The sequence below is a fragment of the Notamacropus eugenii genome, chromosome 5, assembly GCF_028372415.1.
Source record: "Notamacropus eugenii isolate mMacEug1 chromosome 5, mMacEug1.pri_v2, whole genome shotgun sequence".
Classification (NCBI taxonomy): domain Eukaryota; kingdom Metazoa; phylum Chordata; class Mammalia; order Diprotodontia; family Macropodidae; genus Notamacropus; species Notamacropus eugenii.
Window position 1 is genome coordinate 329,254,926 of NC_092876.1, and position 19,037 is coordinate 329,273,962.

Sequence of the window (19,037 nt, forward strand, 5' to 3'; positions counted from 1 at the left end):
GAGGGGGGAAGGCAGTTTAGCAAAATTTAGCAACATGTTAACCAACTTTGATAACATATCCATTAATTTTCCCACCTCTGCAAAGAACAGAGGGTTGTCTTTTTTCATCTCTTTTTCAGGACCAAGCTAAATAATTCTAATTACACTGTATTTTATTTCTTTTTCTTCCTTTCCCTTCCCTTCCATTCCTTTATCTCCTCTTCTCTTTCTACTTACATATTTGTAATCATTCATATATGTGTGTGTGTGTATATAGATACTTGGGTCTGTTTATATATACACATTTGTAATCAATATATAGGTGTATATATGTGTATGTTTGTATGCTTGGTTTTGCTTACTCCATTTTGTATTAATTCATTTAAGTTTTCTCATACTTCTCTGAATTCTTCATAGTGATCATATATGGCATAGTAACATTCCATTATATTCACTTACCACAACTTATTTAGTAATTTCCCAATTACTAACAATGAAATTTCTTTCCAATTCTTTGATATTCCAAAAATGTTCTCTATCTATTTTGGTTAGGCCATAGAATCTTCTTTCTGTCTTTGACCTCCTTGGATTGTATTTGTAAAAGAAGGATCTTTGGGTGAAAGTGATATTGTAAGTACTTTTCTTCTTTAAAAGCACACTTCAACGTTGCTTTTGCAGGATGCACTGACATCCACAGCTCCATCCAATAGTGTATTAGTGTGCTGGGATTCTTGTAGTTATTCTGACATTGGCTATTCCTGTACTCTGTTATTGTTTTGCCAAATGATTGGGGGTGAAGTGAAACCTCAGAATTGTTTTTGATTTGTATTTCTGATTTTTTATTGATTTGGGACAATCTTTCAAATAGTTTTTAAAAAATGAAAAAAATATTTCACCCCTTCTCTTTCTGTTTTTCTCTGTCTATATAACTCAGAGAGACATCTTTTGTAAGAATAGTAGAGAAGTTTAGCAAAACTAAACAAACATACCAACTGAGTCTTAATATGCAGGAAGTGTTCTGTACCTATCATTCCCTAAGAGGAAGGTGTGTATGCACACACACACATATACATATCTATGTGTGTACATCACACACATATACACATATGCATATACTATATATATGCATACATCATATAGACATCATATAGACATACATCATATATATAATTCACATACATAGATATACAAATGCACACATAACTATAATTGATAGTTTAAGTCACTTTTCAGTTTTGTAGTTTACCAGCTGTTATGGGAAAGGAAGAATATGTCCTTTCAATTTAATCATTTGGCACCAACACTGTCCATTGTCTTTTATCTTAGTTTTTTTTCTTTTTGGTGTTGACTTTATCTGCATTGTTGCAGTCAGCTTAACATTGTTCTTTTCATTCTCCTTTCTTTACCCTGCTTTGTTTCATGTAATTTTTCCCATGCTTCTCTGAATTCTTCATATTTGTCATTCCTTGAGCTACATAAACTTTAAAAATGGTTGATACAATTTACTTTGATACTATAGACGCTTCCAAACCTCTACCCAAACACCAAATTCTTCAGCCTTTACCATTCCTCCCTTTCCCCAAAATATTCCCTAAAAACAGATAATTTGTTGATTGTTAAAAGAAAGGAGAGATATGTCCTTTAATGTGGACAGTAGAGTATTACTGTAGTTGACTGGAATTTTGTTGTCTCTCAGTGATGACATTATTTATATAGCTAGCATCATTCTGTGTATTATCCTCAACTGGATGAAAGTTACGAACTATGTACAAGGTATAGTGGTAGGCACTGAGAGAGAAAAGCAAAAATGAAATTGTTCCTGTCCTCAAGAAGATGATATTCTTTTGGCTCTACTTTCTTCATGTTGTGTCTATCTCCTCATAAGAGTCTTCCAATGTTTCTCTGAATTCTTCATGCTTATAACTCCTTAAGTATAGTAATATTATATGACATTGACATGCCCTAATTTACTCACCCATTGCACAATACTTTTGCCTCTAGCATTTTCTCTTCACAAATAATGTTATTTTGTGGTCAGTAACTTCCTTGGGGTATAGTACAACAGTTACAAGGGAGAAGGAAACTGGAAGGGAAAGGGGGAAGGAATAAGCATTTATGTAATGCCTCCTATGTGTCAGACACTATGCTGAGTGCTTTTATAAATATTATCTCATTTGATATCACAGCAACCCAGGGAAGTAGGTGCTATTATTCTCCTTATTTTACAGTTGAGGAGACTGAGGCAAATAGAAGCTAAGTGACTTGCCCAGGTTCACAGAGCTTGAGGCTAGATTTGAATTCAGGTGTTCCTGACTCCATGTTTACTACACAACTAGTTGAAAAGAAAAAAGTAGGAAGAAACAATTCATTTACTTTTCCCCCATAAATAAGACCTCTTCTTAAAGAACTCATGCTTACAATTAGCGATTATTCAACATTTGTAGGTCATTCCTGGGCCAAAGGAATCTAGTGTGTGAATTTATTTCATTGAATAAGTTAGAAACTTTGTGGATTCACAAATACGTAATGTTCTTCCTTGGGAGATTATCAGAGCATAGGAATTTAGATTTATAGATTTATAGCTAGAAGGTACTTTAGAAATTGTCTAGTTGAACCCCTTCATTTTATAGATGGGTAAACCAAGGATTAGTGAAGTTAAATGATTTCCGCACGGTCTTTACTCTCCCCTCTCCTCTCTCTCCTCCCTTCTTTTCTCCTCTTCTCTCTTTTCTGTCCATTCTCTCTCTCTCTCTCCTTCCTCACCCCCTTTCCTCCTACCCTTTCCATTTTCCTTTCCCTCTCCTTCCTGTGTTGCACACAGACCTTGTATGGCAGGATTTGAGCCTTAGTCTTTCTGATTTAAAGTCTTACACGCGATCCCTTACTCTATGCTGCCTCTCAGATGATTTTGGATGTTTATGGTTTCTAGGTCAGTACCTAAAATAGTTTTCAATTTGTTTCCTCATTTTAAAGAAAAAGGTCCATGAAGAAAAAAACAATGCTGAAGGAGTTCCGGATCTCCCTTTCAGTCTTTTTGCTGTTTGCTTGTGGATTGCTGTATGAAATGACCCTGAAACCCAGATGTTTCTATTCCTGCATGCCTCCATACAAAGCCATGATGAGACCTGAGAACATTTTGAAACATAGCAAAACTATTGTATTCCTGGAGACCACTGATCAGCTGGAACCTTCTCCCTTAGTTTCATGTGCTGTTGAGTCTGCAGCTAGAATATATCCTGAAAGATCTATTATTTTTTTAATGAAAGGGCTGGATAACAATTCAACTCATTTGCCCTCCAATGCTACCTACCAAGGCTTTTCCCTCTTGTCAGCAATTGAGAATGTCTTCCTTTTCCCTCTTAATATGGAAAATTTGCTACAGGAGACACCTCTCTTCTCATGGTATACTCAAGTAAGTGTTCAAAGAGTAAAAAAGAAAATAAAATGCTTTGTGTCAAGACTTTCATTGGACCAAGAGAAATTTGGAGGAAATTTTTCTCTGATCCTGGAGCAAGGCTACATCTTTGGTTTATAGGGGTGCATTTGAGGGGTTGAGTGTATCTTTCTAATGTTATCATCTTGAATCTTCATTCTGGGGTGTCCTTCTCAGTATCAATCCTTAGTTACTATTAGTACCCAACTCATATGATTGCTTGAACCAGTGATTAGTACCCCAGGATCATTTAACAAATTAATATCAATAAGTTTTTCAAACAGGGATAATTATTGAAGAAGATATGGCCAGAACAGAAGTACAAACACATCCCTTCGAACCAAAGTCACATCTCACCTCTGCCAGGTTAATCCCTGGGAATGGGCTCAAATTTAAAGCACTTACAATAAAGCATTCACCTAGCCAAGTTTACTGGTAAATGCATATAAACAAAGTTGCTCCAGAAAACAGTGTCTCAGTTGTTGTTTTGATTCACTGCTTGACTTGATGCTACAAATGGTTCCTTGGGGCTTCATTGGTGGTCAGGACTCCCATTGCCATACCTTTTGAGATGTCACAGAGTTATGACCCAATCTGACCTATCTCCGACATGACTTCACCTGACGGTAGGAAAGAATAAGCACAGAGAGACAAAGAAACAGGGTGCCGTGTTCACTCATAGCCGTGTGTGGGTCCTGGTTGGGGAGATAAGCAGCTGGCAACAGAAAACCATTCCCATGATTGCTGTTGCCTCTCTTTCTACCTGTAGACTCATAACTGTCCTTGCCACATCACCAGGGAGAGAGAGAGATGCTTGCCCTAGCTGTTTAGTGCCTTTTGAACGCACACTCAGTTGTGACTGAGCAGCCAATCATTTCTTCATCATGAGGTTAATGGACTAGAAACAGTCAAAATACCTACATATACTTCAAAATATAAGGCCCCTCCATTCCATATCATTAGTCACTTCCAGAAGCAGGTTCATTGGAAATGAGTGCTTCCACAACAGAGCCCTTATGGACCAGTCTCTCATTATGCTTATACATCTCCCAGAGTTGCTTGAGGTTGTGCCTTTGAAGTTCCCTGTGACTATCTCTTCCTCATAAGTCCTGTATAGGACTGTTGCTCTCTATTTCCTAGTGCTTGAAGACAGGGAAAAGGGAGGGATAAGGGGAGGGAAATCCCTCCCCCCACCTCTCTCTGTCTCTCTCCCTTTCCTCCTCTCTTCCTTTCCATCTCCCTCCCTTTCTCTCTTTTCTCTTTCTCCTTCTCTATTTTCTCCACCTTTTCCTCACTTTCTCTTTATATCTTTCCCTCACTCCTCTTCTCCTCTCCCTCTCCCTTCCTTTTCTTTCTTCTCCCTCTTCCTTCTCTTTGTTTCTGTTTTTGTCCCCTTTCCTTTCCCTCCCTCCCTCCCTCTCTCTCTGTCTCTCTGTCTCTGTCTCTCTCTCTCTTTCCGTTACCCCCACTCTTTCAATTTTCCTTTCCTTCTCCTTTCTGCCACTCCTGATGGCTCTGCAGTGTAATCACCCTTTCTCTTTATTTTTCAGTCCCTGACTGGCAAACATTTTTAGACTCCTTCAATCTTTCTATGTCATTGATCTGGTGTAAGATGAGAGGAGAAGACTCTGCTCTCTCCCTTCAATTCCTCTCTATTACTACCCCTATCCATCACTGTGTATATTCTATGTGTCAGGCAGGGTTTAGTTTTCTCAGTTGCTCAAATGGGAAAGGCAAGGAAAGGGGACAAATATCTTATCATTTGCTACAAAAGATATTTCTAAAACCGTTCTTTTTTTTAGTTTTTTTTTAGTCTCATTTTAAAAAAAATCCTGGACTTTTTTTATGGCTGCTAAAATCTGGGAAGAGTTTCTATATTTCTCTCAGGCCAAAGAAATGTCTAGTAATTCTAACCTCTCTTTCTTGGTCGTCGTTGTTTATTTTTTTCCTTCTTGAGGATGATATATTTGTATTTTAGAAATAATTTAAATGAGACAAATTTAGGAAGTGTCAAAGGTTACTGCTACACAGTATCAGGTCAGATTAAGAAATGACTAATAAATTCTTGATGATAAGGGAATTTAGGAATTTGAATCTCTCTTTGCTACCAGCAGTGCATGATACATAAGCAGATTTTCAATTAGATAACTCATCTGCCAAACAATATTGTCCACACAGATTCTAGTAGGACATAACTATAAATTGTGATACTGAATTTCAAGTATACCATTTTCTTGGGTTCCAGGACTTAGTAATACTGTGACGAACGATAATTTTTAGAGCATTTTAAGTTTTGCAGAATGCTTTACATATGCTCTTTACTTTGGTCCTCACAGACACCCTGAGAAGTAGGTGTTATAATTGTCCCCATTTTACAGATGGGAAAGATGAGACTGAGTGAGGTTAAGTGATTTGCCCAGTGTCAAACAGCAAGTTAGTGTCTAAGATAGAATTTAAACTCAAGTGTCCGAGTCCAGGACTTTAGCCACTGCACCACCTAGCTGCCCCTTGTACTAAAACTACCATGAATAAAAAAATGAGTGGTGTGAAAATTATAATAACAACATTTATATGCAGTTCTGAAATGTGTGAAGTGCTTAAAATAGATCTTAATTAAGATTCACGACAACCGTTGAAGTAGGTATTACAGGTTTTTATATCATTTTTACACATGAGAAAACAGATTAAAAGAACTTACATTGTCCCCTTAAGGAAGGTCTGTAAGGGCAACAAAAATGCTGGCTATTTATCTGTAATATGATGATAACCTCAGAGTGCTGGGTTGTATGAAATCTGATGACTTTTAGAGATACAACCTGGCAAAACAACTAAGAGAAGTACAGGTTACCAAATGTCATTTCAAATAAGTGTTTTGATAGAGATGACATCTGAGAGTACAAAAGGCTCATATTTCCTCCAATTTCATTGCATCCCTTCCTAGTTCACAAGCACAGATCTCCCAAAGACCATTGTCTTGGGTTCTGCCAACTGCTGGTGGGTGACTCCTGGGTCCAATGGCTTTGCCTGGGAAGGACCTTAATTTAGAAAGGTCAATGTCACCCTCTGCATCCTGGACCATCATCAGGTATCTTGACCTTTGTCTTGCCACTGGACTCCGAGGACTCTGGAGGAGACAGTAAGGTTGATGGCTTTGCACAGTTCTGCCTTACTTAAATCCAATTCATGTACAAGTCAAGGCATCAAGCTTGTGATGTCATTGGTCCTCTTTGAGAATGAAGGACAAACAACTGTAGGCTGTCTCTTCTTGAACAAATTACATAGGTGTAGTTCCTTTAATGAAAGATTTGGATGAGATGATCTTTCCAAATATAAAATTATTTTCTTTTTATTCTTTGGTTCTTTGGTAGTTGCTATCGTAATAATGGTACTCTGAGCCCAGTAATTTGTATTGACTAAAAATTTTAGCTTTATTTATTTTTTTCAGAAGACTCATTTCTATCTATTCCTGCAGGTCAATTCCAGTGCAGAAAAGAACTGGATCCACATCATCTCGGATGCTTGTAGGCTTGCTTTCATCTGGAAATATGGTGGGATCTACATGGACACTGACATGATTTCCATCAGACCCATTCCAGAAGATAATTTTCTGGCAGCACAGGCTTCTAAATTCTCTAGCAATGGGGTTTTTGGGTTCCATCATCATCACCCTTTTATTTGGGACTGTATGGAAAATTTTATTGAGCACTATAATGGGGACATTTGGGGCAAGCAAGGCCCTGATCTAATGACAAGAATGCTAAAGCTGTCATGTAATCTCACAGATTTTCAGGAGGTAAAAGATCTCAGGTGTCCACACTTATCCTTCTTACATCCCCAGCGGTTTTACCCCATCTCATATCCAGCATGGAAACGTTACTATCTGGTCTGGGATGTAGAACCAAGTTTCAACAATTCCTATGCCTTGCATTTATGGAACTACATGAACAAGGAGAGGAAGGCTGTGATTAGAGGGAGCAACACATTGGCAGAAAATCTTTATCGAAAGTACTGCCCCATAACTTATAAGAATCTCGTTCTAGGCAAAGTGAAAGAGATTAAGGAGAGCCAAAAGACACCCCTCCACACTACATAACAATAAAGAGAGGGAGTTTCAATTCTTGTGGTTTAACAAGCACATTATATTAGATACTGCCTTTCTTGAAAATACTTATTTTTATTATCTTGCCCAGACTGGAAGAGAATCAGTCACTCGTGGTGCAATTCCCATGCTATTTCAGTGGTCATCCAATTTTTGCTTGGAGAGCTCCAATGAAGAGGGGCAGCACATTTTAATTTGGGATGCTTTCAATTATTGGGAAGTTTATCATTACTATATTTTTGTGTGTTTTAAATGTTTTCTTCACTCAGCCTCCTTTTGTATATTTCTTTCCATGTTGCTTTATATTCCTTTTTAATGGAGCAATAGCATTCCATTTTGTTGTTCCCCAATCAGTAAACATAAACAGTGGGATGAAGTAGAAAGAATGTTGAATTTTGAGTTGGAGGACCTGGACTTGAAACACTTAGCTGATTTCTACCTATGTGAACCTGAGCAAGTCATGACCTTTCTAAGCCTTAAGTTTCTCATCTGTAAAATGAGAATATTAGATGAGATGGTGTCTAAGGCTTCTTATGAGTATTGCTGTAGAGATAGGTATTTTTAAAAAAATAATGTCCTTAAGTCTGTAGTTCGCATAAGTGGTATCACTGGGCCAGAAGGTATAATCAATATTGTAACATGCATGCTGCTGAAATTTTTCTATAAAAGCATTGCCTAAATTTATAATTCCATCCTCCCCAAAAAGAGAAAGTATTTATGTTCCTTCAGTCCTATTAATATTAGATTTAAATAACTTAAAAATTATTTTGGCCAATTTGATGGTGTAAGTTGTTACCTCAAAGTTGTTTTAATTTGCAGTTCTCTGATTATTAGAGAGAATGAACAATGTTTCAAGGGAATATTTACAATTTATATTTCTTCTTTTCAAAAATTGTCTTTTCATATCCTTTGAATTCATTAGGAAAGGGGCGTTACTCTTATAAATTTGTATCATTTGCTTATAGATTCTGGATGTCAGACTTCCATCAAATGTTTCAGCAACAAAGTTTTTTGTAGTATGTTCATTTTGGCCATTTTCTTCTGAACAAAATATTTTAAAAATTCTAAGATGTTCAAATCTCTGTCTTTTGCTTTTTAATCATTTGTTCTGCTTTGTCAATAATCTTTCTATTCTTCACAACTGCACACTTGATTTTCTTTATAAATTGTGTTATGATTTTATTTCATTATATAGAAGAACCCAGTAATATTTTGATCATATTGCATCCTGGAATATGTAGAAGTTTCCAGGCATAGATGATTTCAGAAAAGGGGGAGGGCGGGAAATACAGGCAGGAAATGGGGTTGTGTCCAGAGTAAGAACACCTTGTTTCAAGAAAAGCCAGGCTCTGAAAACCAGAATCTTTTTGTACTGCCACAACCTGTTACGTTCAAAGTATTGTGTTTTATGATAGGTATGCAAAAGCAAAATTAAAAGCAGTCCCTACCCATAAGTAAACTGACCTTTTCTTGTGTTCCCTGATGGCACAGGCAGGGAGGTATCATGGAAGATGGAAATTTCTAGCATGAAAACTTTCAATTATCAATGATTCTAGAAAAGGGAAGGTGCTAGGAAGGACTAGGGAGTATCAATAAATTATGTTGACATGTAGCTGAACTCTAATAGTATGAATAACGAATCCCCTGATATAGTCACATTTTTTCTCATTTGTACTACTTGAAGTTGTAATTATGGTAAATATGTAAATATATTATACCACATTGCAAATATGGTAATTGGTTTCTGCCCAGTGGAAATGTGCTGTGTCAATCTGAATACATGCAACTATTTCAAAAGATTCATTATTCTTACTACTTGGGCCTTGCTTGGCCCTAGCTACATTTACACATAATACATTTGCATATATAAGTAAGTACAAGAAAATTTGAAAGAGGAAAAAGGATTGAAAACTCAGTAGATTAGAAACTTCCTATAAGATATGGCACCAAAACTGAGCCCAGAAAGCATCTAAAGGTTCTAAGAGGTGAAGAGGGAGTGCATTATAAAGATACAATGGATTATGGAGTTCAGGATGCAGCAAATAACACAGTTTAGTTAGAACACAGACTGCGTGAAAGAGTGTGGAATGAGATGAATCTGGAGACGTCATTCTAGTGGATCTGAGCAGTACGGCTTTGTCCAATCAGGTTATCTCTGAACCTCCATCTCATGGGCAAAATCTCACCTCTTAAGCTATATTTCATTGAGTCTTAGTCATGTGACCTTGGCATAATACAAGTAACTCCATGGGAACAGAAAAGGCATGCTTCTATATTGTGTGCAACATTTTACTTTTGGCACAGAGGCAGTCATATGTAGTCTGCAAGAGAAAAAAAAAGACGTGCTTTGAAAAGGGCACCAATTATATTCAGCTGAAGTAAAGCAGTGGCAGGGAATAAGGATCACCAATTCCTGTCTTTTTTTTTTTCCTCCAGCACTCCACCCAACTAAGCAAATGCCTATGATAAAAATTCAGTCTCATACCTTGCTGTGTCCCTCTCTAATTTTAATCTCTCTAGTGTCCCCAAAGGTGTGGGTTTGGGAAGCCTTATCTTGTCACCCATTTCCTTTGTTCCATACATATATCAGAGGAAGCCCTGCTTCCTTCTTCCTCTTGTGTCTCCTTTTCCCTGGATTTTTCTGTATCTCTTCTCCTATCCCCTCATCCCCAACTCCTACCACCACCCCCAATCCCAAACCAGGCAATATTTTCTTGACTTAGGAGATGAACAGAATTTCAAATCTCAGATGTGCATGCAGATCCAAGACATTCTTATCCCATCTATAGGAGGCATTACAAATACATCATAAATCATTTACGACATGGTTATGGGCCATGGGACTTTAGGAAGTCCTCCTAAACCCAGGCAGCCCTTAGAGAGTATATAGGCTGCTCTGAACCCATGGGATTTAGGAAAGAAATAGTTCCATTCATTTAGCCTCCCCATAACCTTTCCTTGATGAAGAGGGCAAAGGAGTGAAGATAATGCAACATAGTTCTTATACTGATAAGACTCATGAGGTTTGGAGAGATAGAGGTATAGGAGCCCCAAGATTGGAGTTCCCTGCATGGGCCATCTGGAAAAGAATTCACAGACTCAAGCATTGTTGTGATCAAGGTGGTAAAGATTAATTACACTTTTCAGCAAGCAAGAGTTCTGAGGGAACCTGCAATTTAAATGGGGTACAGGTAAACTTTATATAGATTATTCTATAGTAAAACATGTGCCAAATGCTTCAAGGAACATGTACTTTTAGTATCTATTGCAGGTATTTTACCTGGAGTTCATAGGGAAATAGCCCAAGTTGGGGCTACATGGAGGTGTGATTTTAGGCCAGCAAGTCACTAAGTGAACTAAGGGTCAGTACTGACTAGGGAATACCAGGTTGCTCTCATCAATGTCTTGCTAGACAAGATAAATGTAAGGGAGTATACGTACGTCTAAGTCTAGAATACGTATGATTGGTCAGTGAGTAGTAAATGCTGTTATGACCCAGTACACAGCCAGTTCAGTCAGTACACAGCTGGTTCAGACTAATAAATTATACAGGTGCAGCTGACTACTGTATCAGGAAGAGAGATAAAAGTTGTTGCTGGGGCAGGCTGTCCTTGGACTGGGGAGAAACTGCCTGAGACAGTGTTTTGAGGCTAGGGAGAAATGTGATTTGTAGAGAGATGTGATTTTAAAATTGGGGTCCAAGTGCAGGCACCCAAGCACCCCATCAGCACCAGTGGTATCCCTGGGAAAGGTGGAATTATGGGACTGTAGAGCTGAGTGGGTGATGGAGAGAGTTCTGTTTCTCTCTCCCTTAGTTTTTCCTTCCCCCTTCCCACTAGCCCCTGCTTCTGCTTCCTTTTCTTGCCAGAGTTTCTCTGCCTCTCTTGGCCTTGTTGTCTCCTTTCTTCTGCTTTTCCTTGTGTGTAAAGCCTCTCCTCCCCTGTCTTATTCTTTTTACCCTAGATTTCCTGCCCCCCTCGTCCACCCAACTACAATAGTATAGGTGATTTTTTTTTTTTTTGGTGCATTCATTGAATAAAATTTTGTTTCCTGTTCTTAGCTAAGAAGAGTTAAATATTCTTTAAAATTCAATAAACAATTATTAAACACCAACTATTTAAAGGGTACCATAATAAGTGAGGGGATACATGGATGAAAAAGGACATAGTTGCAATTATTTATACTTTTTAAATTACACCACATTGATTTTTTCCTTGTCTGTGGTACTTTTTTTTCCCTGTGATTCAATGACCCTCAATAGGAAAAGAAATTCCCGGGAAAGAAAAAACTTCTGTTTTAGTTGAAAGGAGTGAATTGCAGCAAAATTTTAGCTACTCTGGGAGGCACATCTCAGTGTACTCCCTCCTTATTGATAATCATTACCCCTAAGTTATGTTTCAGAGTAAAAGGATACATTTGAATTCCATTAATGAAGAATTCTTGGCATTTTTTCTTAACTGGGAGAATTACAGATTTTTTTTTTTTTCAAATGGAAACAAACTTAAAAATAGCTTGTCTTGATGCTGGGTCTTGGTCAGTTCCCTCCCACTCTTGGTGGGAGGGAGGATGGGGTTGGTCTCTTCAGCATGAGTCTAACCACCCCGGAGGCAAGCCTTGTATGAGTGAATTGCCTTTCTCCCAGGGTGCCTTTTACCACAACTCCAAAGGAAGTTCTGTAACTGTTTTGTTTTCCATGGGAGAGAACTGAAGGTAGGGAACAACGTTTTCCATGTTCTGAATTCCATCTCCAAGGGAGAGCCCGGGAGCCTCTCATTTTGTTTGGATGGCTACTTCGGAGTGCAAAGGGAACTCTAAATTTTCCAGGGGAATGGAATGGACTTGAGGATGGGGGTGGGTGATTTTCCATAACTAGAAGGGATTTAGTCCAAATGTATAAGAAGTTGAAAACGAAAGCCTGGAGATTGAGCAAGAGACACTCTGTACGTCATTCTGGTCCTCCTGTTTTTTTTCCACTTTCTTATACTGAGGAGAGGGATCAGAGATGGGAGGCACACTGGCCCTAAGTGGCCCATACTATTCATGTTTTAGAGGACTCTAAAACTCCCAAAAGTTCTGCTGGGGAATGGACAAACGACCTCAAGAATTTTGCTTAGGAGAGGGGAGAAGGGAGGGATTTGTTAATATCCCAAAGTTAGAGCAGGATTGTTTCACATTGACTTCATCTGGTTAAATATTAGCGGCCATGCAATTCCCTGCAGAGTTAAGCCAGCACAGGCCCCATTTGTCTCATATTTCACTGCCCAGACTCTGCTTGTAGATGCTATGTCTCCTAAAGTTCAGGCATTTTTTCCCTTTTTCAGTTTTTCTTGCCTTTTCTTTCTCTCTGGGCAACTCATAAAGCAATTCAAGTGTCTTTACTAGGGTCACAGGGGTTCAACCATTCTTTGTGTTTGTCTCCTGCTTGGCCTTCTCTAGGAAAGATAGCATTTGAGGACGACTGCATTTTTCAAAAGCAAAGATGATTTTTCATTATTACGTTTTGGTTCTTGATTTTAGGACTGTTTTTATGTCTACTTCAGATGAAAATGAAATTTCTTCCTCTTTAAATTAATTACAGCACTTTTCCTAGACCTCTCTCCTTTGTGCTTTCTACATTTTTCTGTATTTGTTAGCAAATTTTAACTTATAGTTTTTGATTAATTTTCCCCCTAATTAACAGGTATATATTTGCTCTCCCTCCCACTTCCTTCAACATCATAACAAATATACATAGTCAAACAAAACAAATTCCCACATGTCCATGTGTGTCTCATTCTGCATTTTGAGTCCATCACCTATCTGGCAGGAGATGGGTAGTGAGCTTCATTTTGGGGTCCTCTGGAATCATGGTTTGTCATTGCCATCAGAGTTCTATTTTTTCAAAGCTGTTTTCCTTTTTAATGTTGTTGTTGTATAAATTATTCTCCTAATTTTATTTACTTCATTCTCATCGGCTCATAGAAGGAATCTTAATTTCTTCTGAATTGCCCATTTCATCATTTATTACAGTAAAATAATGTTCCATTTAATTCATTTAGCATCATTTGTTTGGCTGTTTCCCTTAGTACATACTCCCTTAGTTTCCAGGGGTTTTTTGCCTCTAAAAAAAAAAGAGCTGCTATAAATATTTTTGTACCTTTGGATCATTCCCCTCCCCTCTACTTTAAAAAAATTTCTTTGGCCTAGGATCAAAGGCTATGCAGTTTAGTGGTTTTTTTGGGGGGGAGGAGGGCTATAGTTTTCAATTGCCTTCCAGAATGGATGGATCATTTCATAGTTTATGGAGTACTGTGGTATGACTATTTTCCCACAATCCCTTCAACATTTGTCGTTTTACTCTTTTGTCGTTTTCACCAAATATGAGGGGTATTTGATAGAACCTTAGAATTGCTTTAATTTGTATAACTATTAGGAATTTAGAGCATTTTTTTCCTTGTAGTTGTTTATAGATTGGATTTCTTTCTTTGAAAATTGTTGCTCATATTTATTTGGTCATTTATCTAGTCACCCACAATGTTGTAAGCTCTTTAGGAGCAGGGCCTGTGTTGCATCAATTTTTGTAAATTCAGCGTCTAGCACAGAGCCTTGTGCAAAACGTCCCACCTATTATATTTACTGTCTGTATGACCCTGGAGAAGTAACTCAATTTGTTGTTGACTCAGTTTCCAGTCATGTCTGCCTCTTTGATCCCATTTGGGGTGTTCCTGGCAAAGCTATTGGAGTGATTTGTCATTTCCTTCTCCATCTCCTTTTATAGATGAGGAAACTGAGGCAAATAGGATTAAGTGACTTGCCCAAGATCGTATAGCTAGTAAGTGTCTGGATTTGAACTCAGGAAGCTGAGCCTTCTTGACTCCAGGCCTAGCACTCTACCTACTATACTACCTAGTTTCCCCAGTCACTCAATACCAACTTTTAAAGTTGCAGAATAGTTGCTGATCTGCTTTGTTGGAGGGAGTTTCTTCACAAGGGAACGTACAGGTCAATGAAATCACAGCTCTGCCCTATAACTAAAAAAAAATGTTCAGTTTTCTACTTACTTTCAGATTATCTACTAAAAACCTAGAAAGCACTTGAAAGATAATTTCAGATTACAGGATCCACTGGATGCATTCTTTCTGTAAGACAAATTAATTGAGAAGGAACAGGATGAATGAGAGCATTGCTGATTAAGATCAGGATCAGAATTCTATTTTTGTGGGCCTGGGTCAGAAAGGGTTTTGGGGAAAGGGATTCTTTCTAAAGTTCTCTCAGCATCCCATATTTAGTAAACAAGTAAAAGGAAGATATTTAGAGGGTCAGAAGAGTTTGAAACTACAATACAGTCATTTGTCTATGTTCGTACGTGTAGTGGTAGAAAGGATTTGGGTCTTTCCCTCTAGTTGATAGCACTGTAGAAATTAAAGGACAGTTAATATGTAAACATGCAAGCAAAGTTCAAAGACATCTTTATGCCCTGTTGTCCCTTTATTAAATAGGGAAAGGTTTCTCTGATAGAATTAGGACAACTGATCATCAAATGGATGAAAATTGCCCATACTTCTTTTGGTTTTTATCTCTTTCAGGAAGTAATCAGTGGATTCTTTTGATATTTATTTTACCTTCTGGTTCTAGATTATAAGGGCAGTTTTCCTTGATAGTTTCATGAAAGATGATGTCAGGGTTTGATCATGGTTTTTAGGTAGTCCCATAATTTTTAAATTGTCTCTCCTGGATCTATTTTCCAGGTCAGTTGTTTTTTCAGTGAGATATTTCACATTATTTTCTATTTTTTCATTCTTTTGGTTTTGTTTTGTAATTTCTTAGTTTCTCATAAAGTCATTAGCCTCCATCTGTTCCATTCTAATTTTTAAAGAACCATTTTCTTCAGTGAGCTTTTGAACCTCCTTTTCCATTTGGTTAATTCTGCTCTTTAAAGCATTCTTCTCCTCATTGACTTTTTTGGGACTCTTTTGCCATTTGAGTTAGTCTATTTTTTAAGGTGTTAATTTCTTCAGCACTTTTTTAGGTCTCCTTTAGCAAGCTGTTGACTTGCTTTCATGATTTTCTTGTGTTGCTCTCATTTCTCTTCCCAATTTTTTCCTCTACCTTTCTTACTTGATTTTCAAAATCCTTTTTGAGCTCTTCCATGGCCTGAGACCATTGCATATTTATTTTGGAGCTTTTGCCTGCAGAAGCCTTGATTTTTAGGTCTTCCTCTGAAGACCTAATTGCTCTTCCTCATCCAAAAGGATGGAAGGAAAAACCTGCTCACCAAGAAAGTAACCTTCTGTTGTCTTATTCTTTTTCCCATTTAGGGGCATTTTCCCAGCCAGTTACTTGACTTTTGTAGGGCTGAGATTCAGATCAGCTACTCAATTCCCCCAGAGGCTTTAGGCAGAGGTCTCTTAGGGCTGCCACTCAGGGCTGAGATTCAAATCATCTGCTCAATTCCCCCAGGGGCTCTAGGTGGAGGGCTTTAAAAATGGAAGTTGTAGCTGCTAGGGTCCAAACCAAGCTTCCCTCTCCTGGGTGAAGGGGCCCTCCCATTGACCTTTGAAGCTGTTTGTGGGTTGAGCAATCTGGGAACTGGTGCTGCTGGTGGCTCCCTGAAGTCTGTTCAGGGTCCTGTCCCTGCCATGTCAGACTGTGCTCTGTGCTTCCTGGGCTCCCTCTTTTGATTTTTAGAAAGTTAAGCCTTCTAGGGGGAAGCTAGGTGGTACAGAGGATAGTGTTCAGGGTCTGGAGATAGGAAGATTCATCTTTATGAGTTCCAATCTGGCCTCAGAGACTTCCTAGCAATGTTGCCCTGGACAAATCACTTAGCCCTGTTTGTCTCAGACCTGTAAAAAGAGCTGGAGAAGGAAATGGCAAACCATTCCAGTACCTTTCCAAGAAAACCCCAAATGGGGTCACAAAGAGTTGAACACACCTGAAATCACTGAACAACAACAAACTTATTAGCCTCAGTAGGAGGAGTTTGTGGCAAGGTACAGCTGTGTGGAATGTTACTCTGGTGATGGCTGCTTGGCATTGGGGAATTTCCTTTTCTCTCCTCTACCTATTCACAGCATACCTCTTCACCCACAACATGTCTTGCTTCTTGCCTAGGAAGAGACACTGTCAAGTAGAAAGCAGTTCAGAGAGTCAAGTAGTATGAGGAAGGGAACAAAAACACACATTTTCTAGATAGACACAGAGGCTCAGCATTCAAGACAAGAAACAGATTCAAGGACATAGAACTCTGACAGCAGGAAAGAGAGCTGACTGTGGTTTTAACAGACAACTGATCTCAGCAGCTGAGAGTTGAGCTGGGGAGTGGAGTAGACCCAGTTAGCACAGCAGAGCACCCTACCTGGCAGAAATGCTGGGCCCAGTGGGAAGCAGACTGAGCACTCCGTTAGAAGAGAAAGGACATATGCAGTCCTGCAATACTGGAGAGATGAGTTTTCATGGCCATGTGTGTTCCCCATATGTATTTGTACCTATTCTTTCCATGGGCACTGTCTGCATCTATGGGATGATATACCCTAGACTAATAGGGAAAAATATTTTATAGTTACTATTCTTAATGTGTATATATATACATATATAAAAATGTACCTGTATATGTTTACATATACATCTACATGCATAATTTTAGAGAATGTCTTTTCTTTGAGCTAATTGTGTCTACTGGGTGATTATTAAAGGTAAATTTATGAGTAGAGGCTTATGAGTTATAGTTTCAGGAGTCTGGACACTAAGGGTGCCTTTGAACCTGAGGAACCTCATCTGAGTAACCCAACCTGCTAGAAAAAGTTCAAGTTGAAGAGAATAGTTCCTAGAGGGAGTGCTATACAAACACATATACTATAGTGTGTACACACACGCACATACACATATACATATATATGATTTAGTAATGTAGATATAGTATTTATATGCAATCATCCTGAAAAATAATATATTACAACTAATATATTAACATATAAATATGCAAATTGATTAGGATCAGCTATGATGATCCTTCATAGAATAGAGAGATAATTCTGGACTCTTTACCTGAATGGGAGAAAAGTTGAAGTGTTCCACAGAATTGGGAAATATCTGCCAAGATAAACTGTCCCATTGGTATCTTCTTCAAAAAATATTTATTTTTCTCATTATTTCCTTTAAAAAATCCTTATCATCTCCTATTTTTTCTTTTCCATCTATTCTTCAAATTTAAATAACATTCATTTGTAGTTTCTCTTTTCCTCTCTTTCCTCCTCCCCAAACTTTTATTTACTGATTTTCCTACCTATATTCCATCAGTTCTTTTTGACTTTTTCTCTTCCTGAAAGTTTTGACCCACTTAGATCTACAGAAGCAACATAGTTTGCAAAGTCTGTGGTTGTTCACTTTTAGTTTCTGGAAAGTTCTTAGATTAGTACTAGAAATGGTTCCTTAGATTGCTTTGCCCATTGATGTTTTCTTTTTGTTCTCTTGATGTCCCTTACTGTGAAAATTTTTTTAAAAAGAACAAAGCAAATGAACAAACAACCTACAGCCCTAGCCTCAAGTTGGTGTTTGACCAGCAAGTACCTTGTTAGTTCAAGTTCAGTTTTAGGAAGAAATGAAGTACACAAAGGTCATTTAAATGGTTAGTAGAGGGAATTTCCTTTCTTCTGCCTACATCCTCACCTCCTCCCCCATTCTCCCCCACCAATATCTTTCTACTTGCCCAGAAAGAGACACTACATAAAGCAGGGAGCAGTCCAGAGTGCCTACTTGGATAAGGATATTCAAAGAGGTTACAGTAGTGCTTAATTTTGGATGGACTCTGCCTCTTCCTTTTCCATATGGAAATGCATCTGGTCAGCAGGGTATGGTGACTTATAAGGTCATGGGGCATCCGTGGAGGCTTAAAAGTTCTCACTCCACGTGGGCAGGTCTTTTTATGAGCTTAGGGGACCTGGAAGTGAAGTCAGTATAGCCGGAAACCTGGATACTAAATCAAGTGAGGCACAGATTGAGTCCCGCACCACTTCCTGGATAATTAGGTCTTAGATATGTGACTTTTTAAAAAAGAATCACCTTTTAGGGAAAATCTAGCCAAACTCACATGGGAAGGAAGCAAGAGGAAATGCTTGAAGGTATTGTATTATACCCTGGTTGGTCCTATATCATGAAAATACTTATTTTATTGGTTAGTATTTTTTTCCTAATTGAACCTATTTATCTCTCTTATGTTTCTTTTGTTTGATGAATTTGCATGTCAAATTACCCACTCACTTCTGGATTATTTTGAAGGAATGACTTGAATTCTTCCCCTTTGTTGAAAATTTATCTTTTTTTCCATTTTTAATTGAGGTAAACCTTGCTGGATGTGTTATTTTGGGTTGCAAATCAATCTCTTTCTTTTTAGAATATCATAGCGTAATTTGTCCTTTGATTTTTGCAAATGATGAGGAGTTCTGCACAACTCTGATTGATTTTCCTTGGTATGCAAAAAACAAAACAAAACACTTTCTCTTGACTGCCTTTGATATTCTCTGTGTGTTGGAGTTTTGGAATTTGACCACA

The 19,037-nt window shown here is 38.1% G+C and overlaps 2 protein-coding genes across 2 annotated transcripts in view; both read left to right on the forward strand.

Moving 5' to 3' along the window:
* Nucleotides 1-2,966: 2,966 nt before the first annotated feature.
* Nucleotides 2,967-7,558, forward strand: A4GNT (alpha-1,4-N-acetylglucosaminyltransferase). Its single transcript, XM_072615744.1, is given in 3 exon segments — nt 2,967-3,391; nt 6,885-7,461; nt 7,464-7,558. Coding segments are annotated over 3 exon segments (1,086 nt in total). The 5' UTR covers nt 2,967-2,977.
* Nucleotides 7,559-12,088: 4,530 nt separating this feature from the next.
* Nucleotides 12,089-19,037, forward strand: part of DZIP1L (DAZ interacting zinc finger protein 1 like) — a 70,912-nt gene continuing 63,963 nt past the window's right edge. Inside the window, exon 1 of the mRNA XM_072613566.1 lies at nt 12,089-12,221. The gene's annotated coding sequence lies outside the window, so the exon portion shown is untranslated. The remainder of the gene's footprint in view (nt 12,222-19,037) is intronic.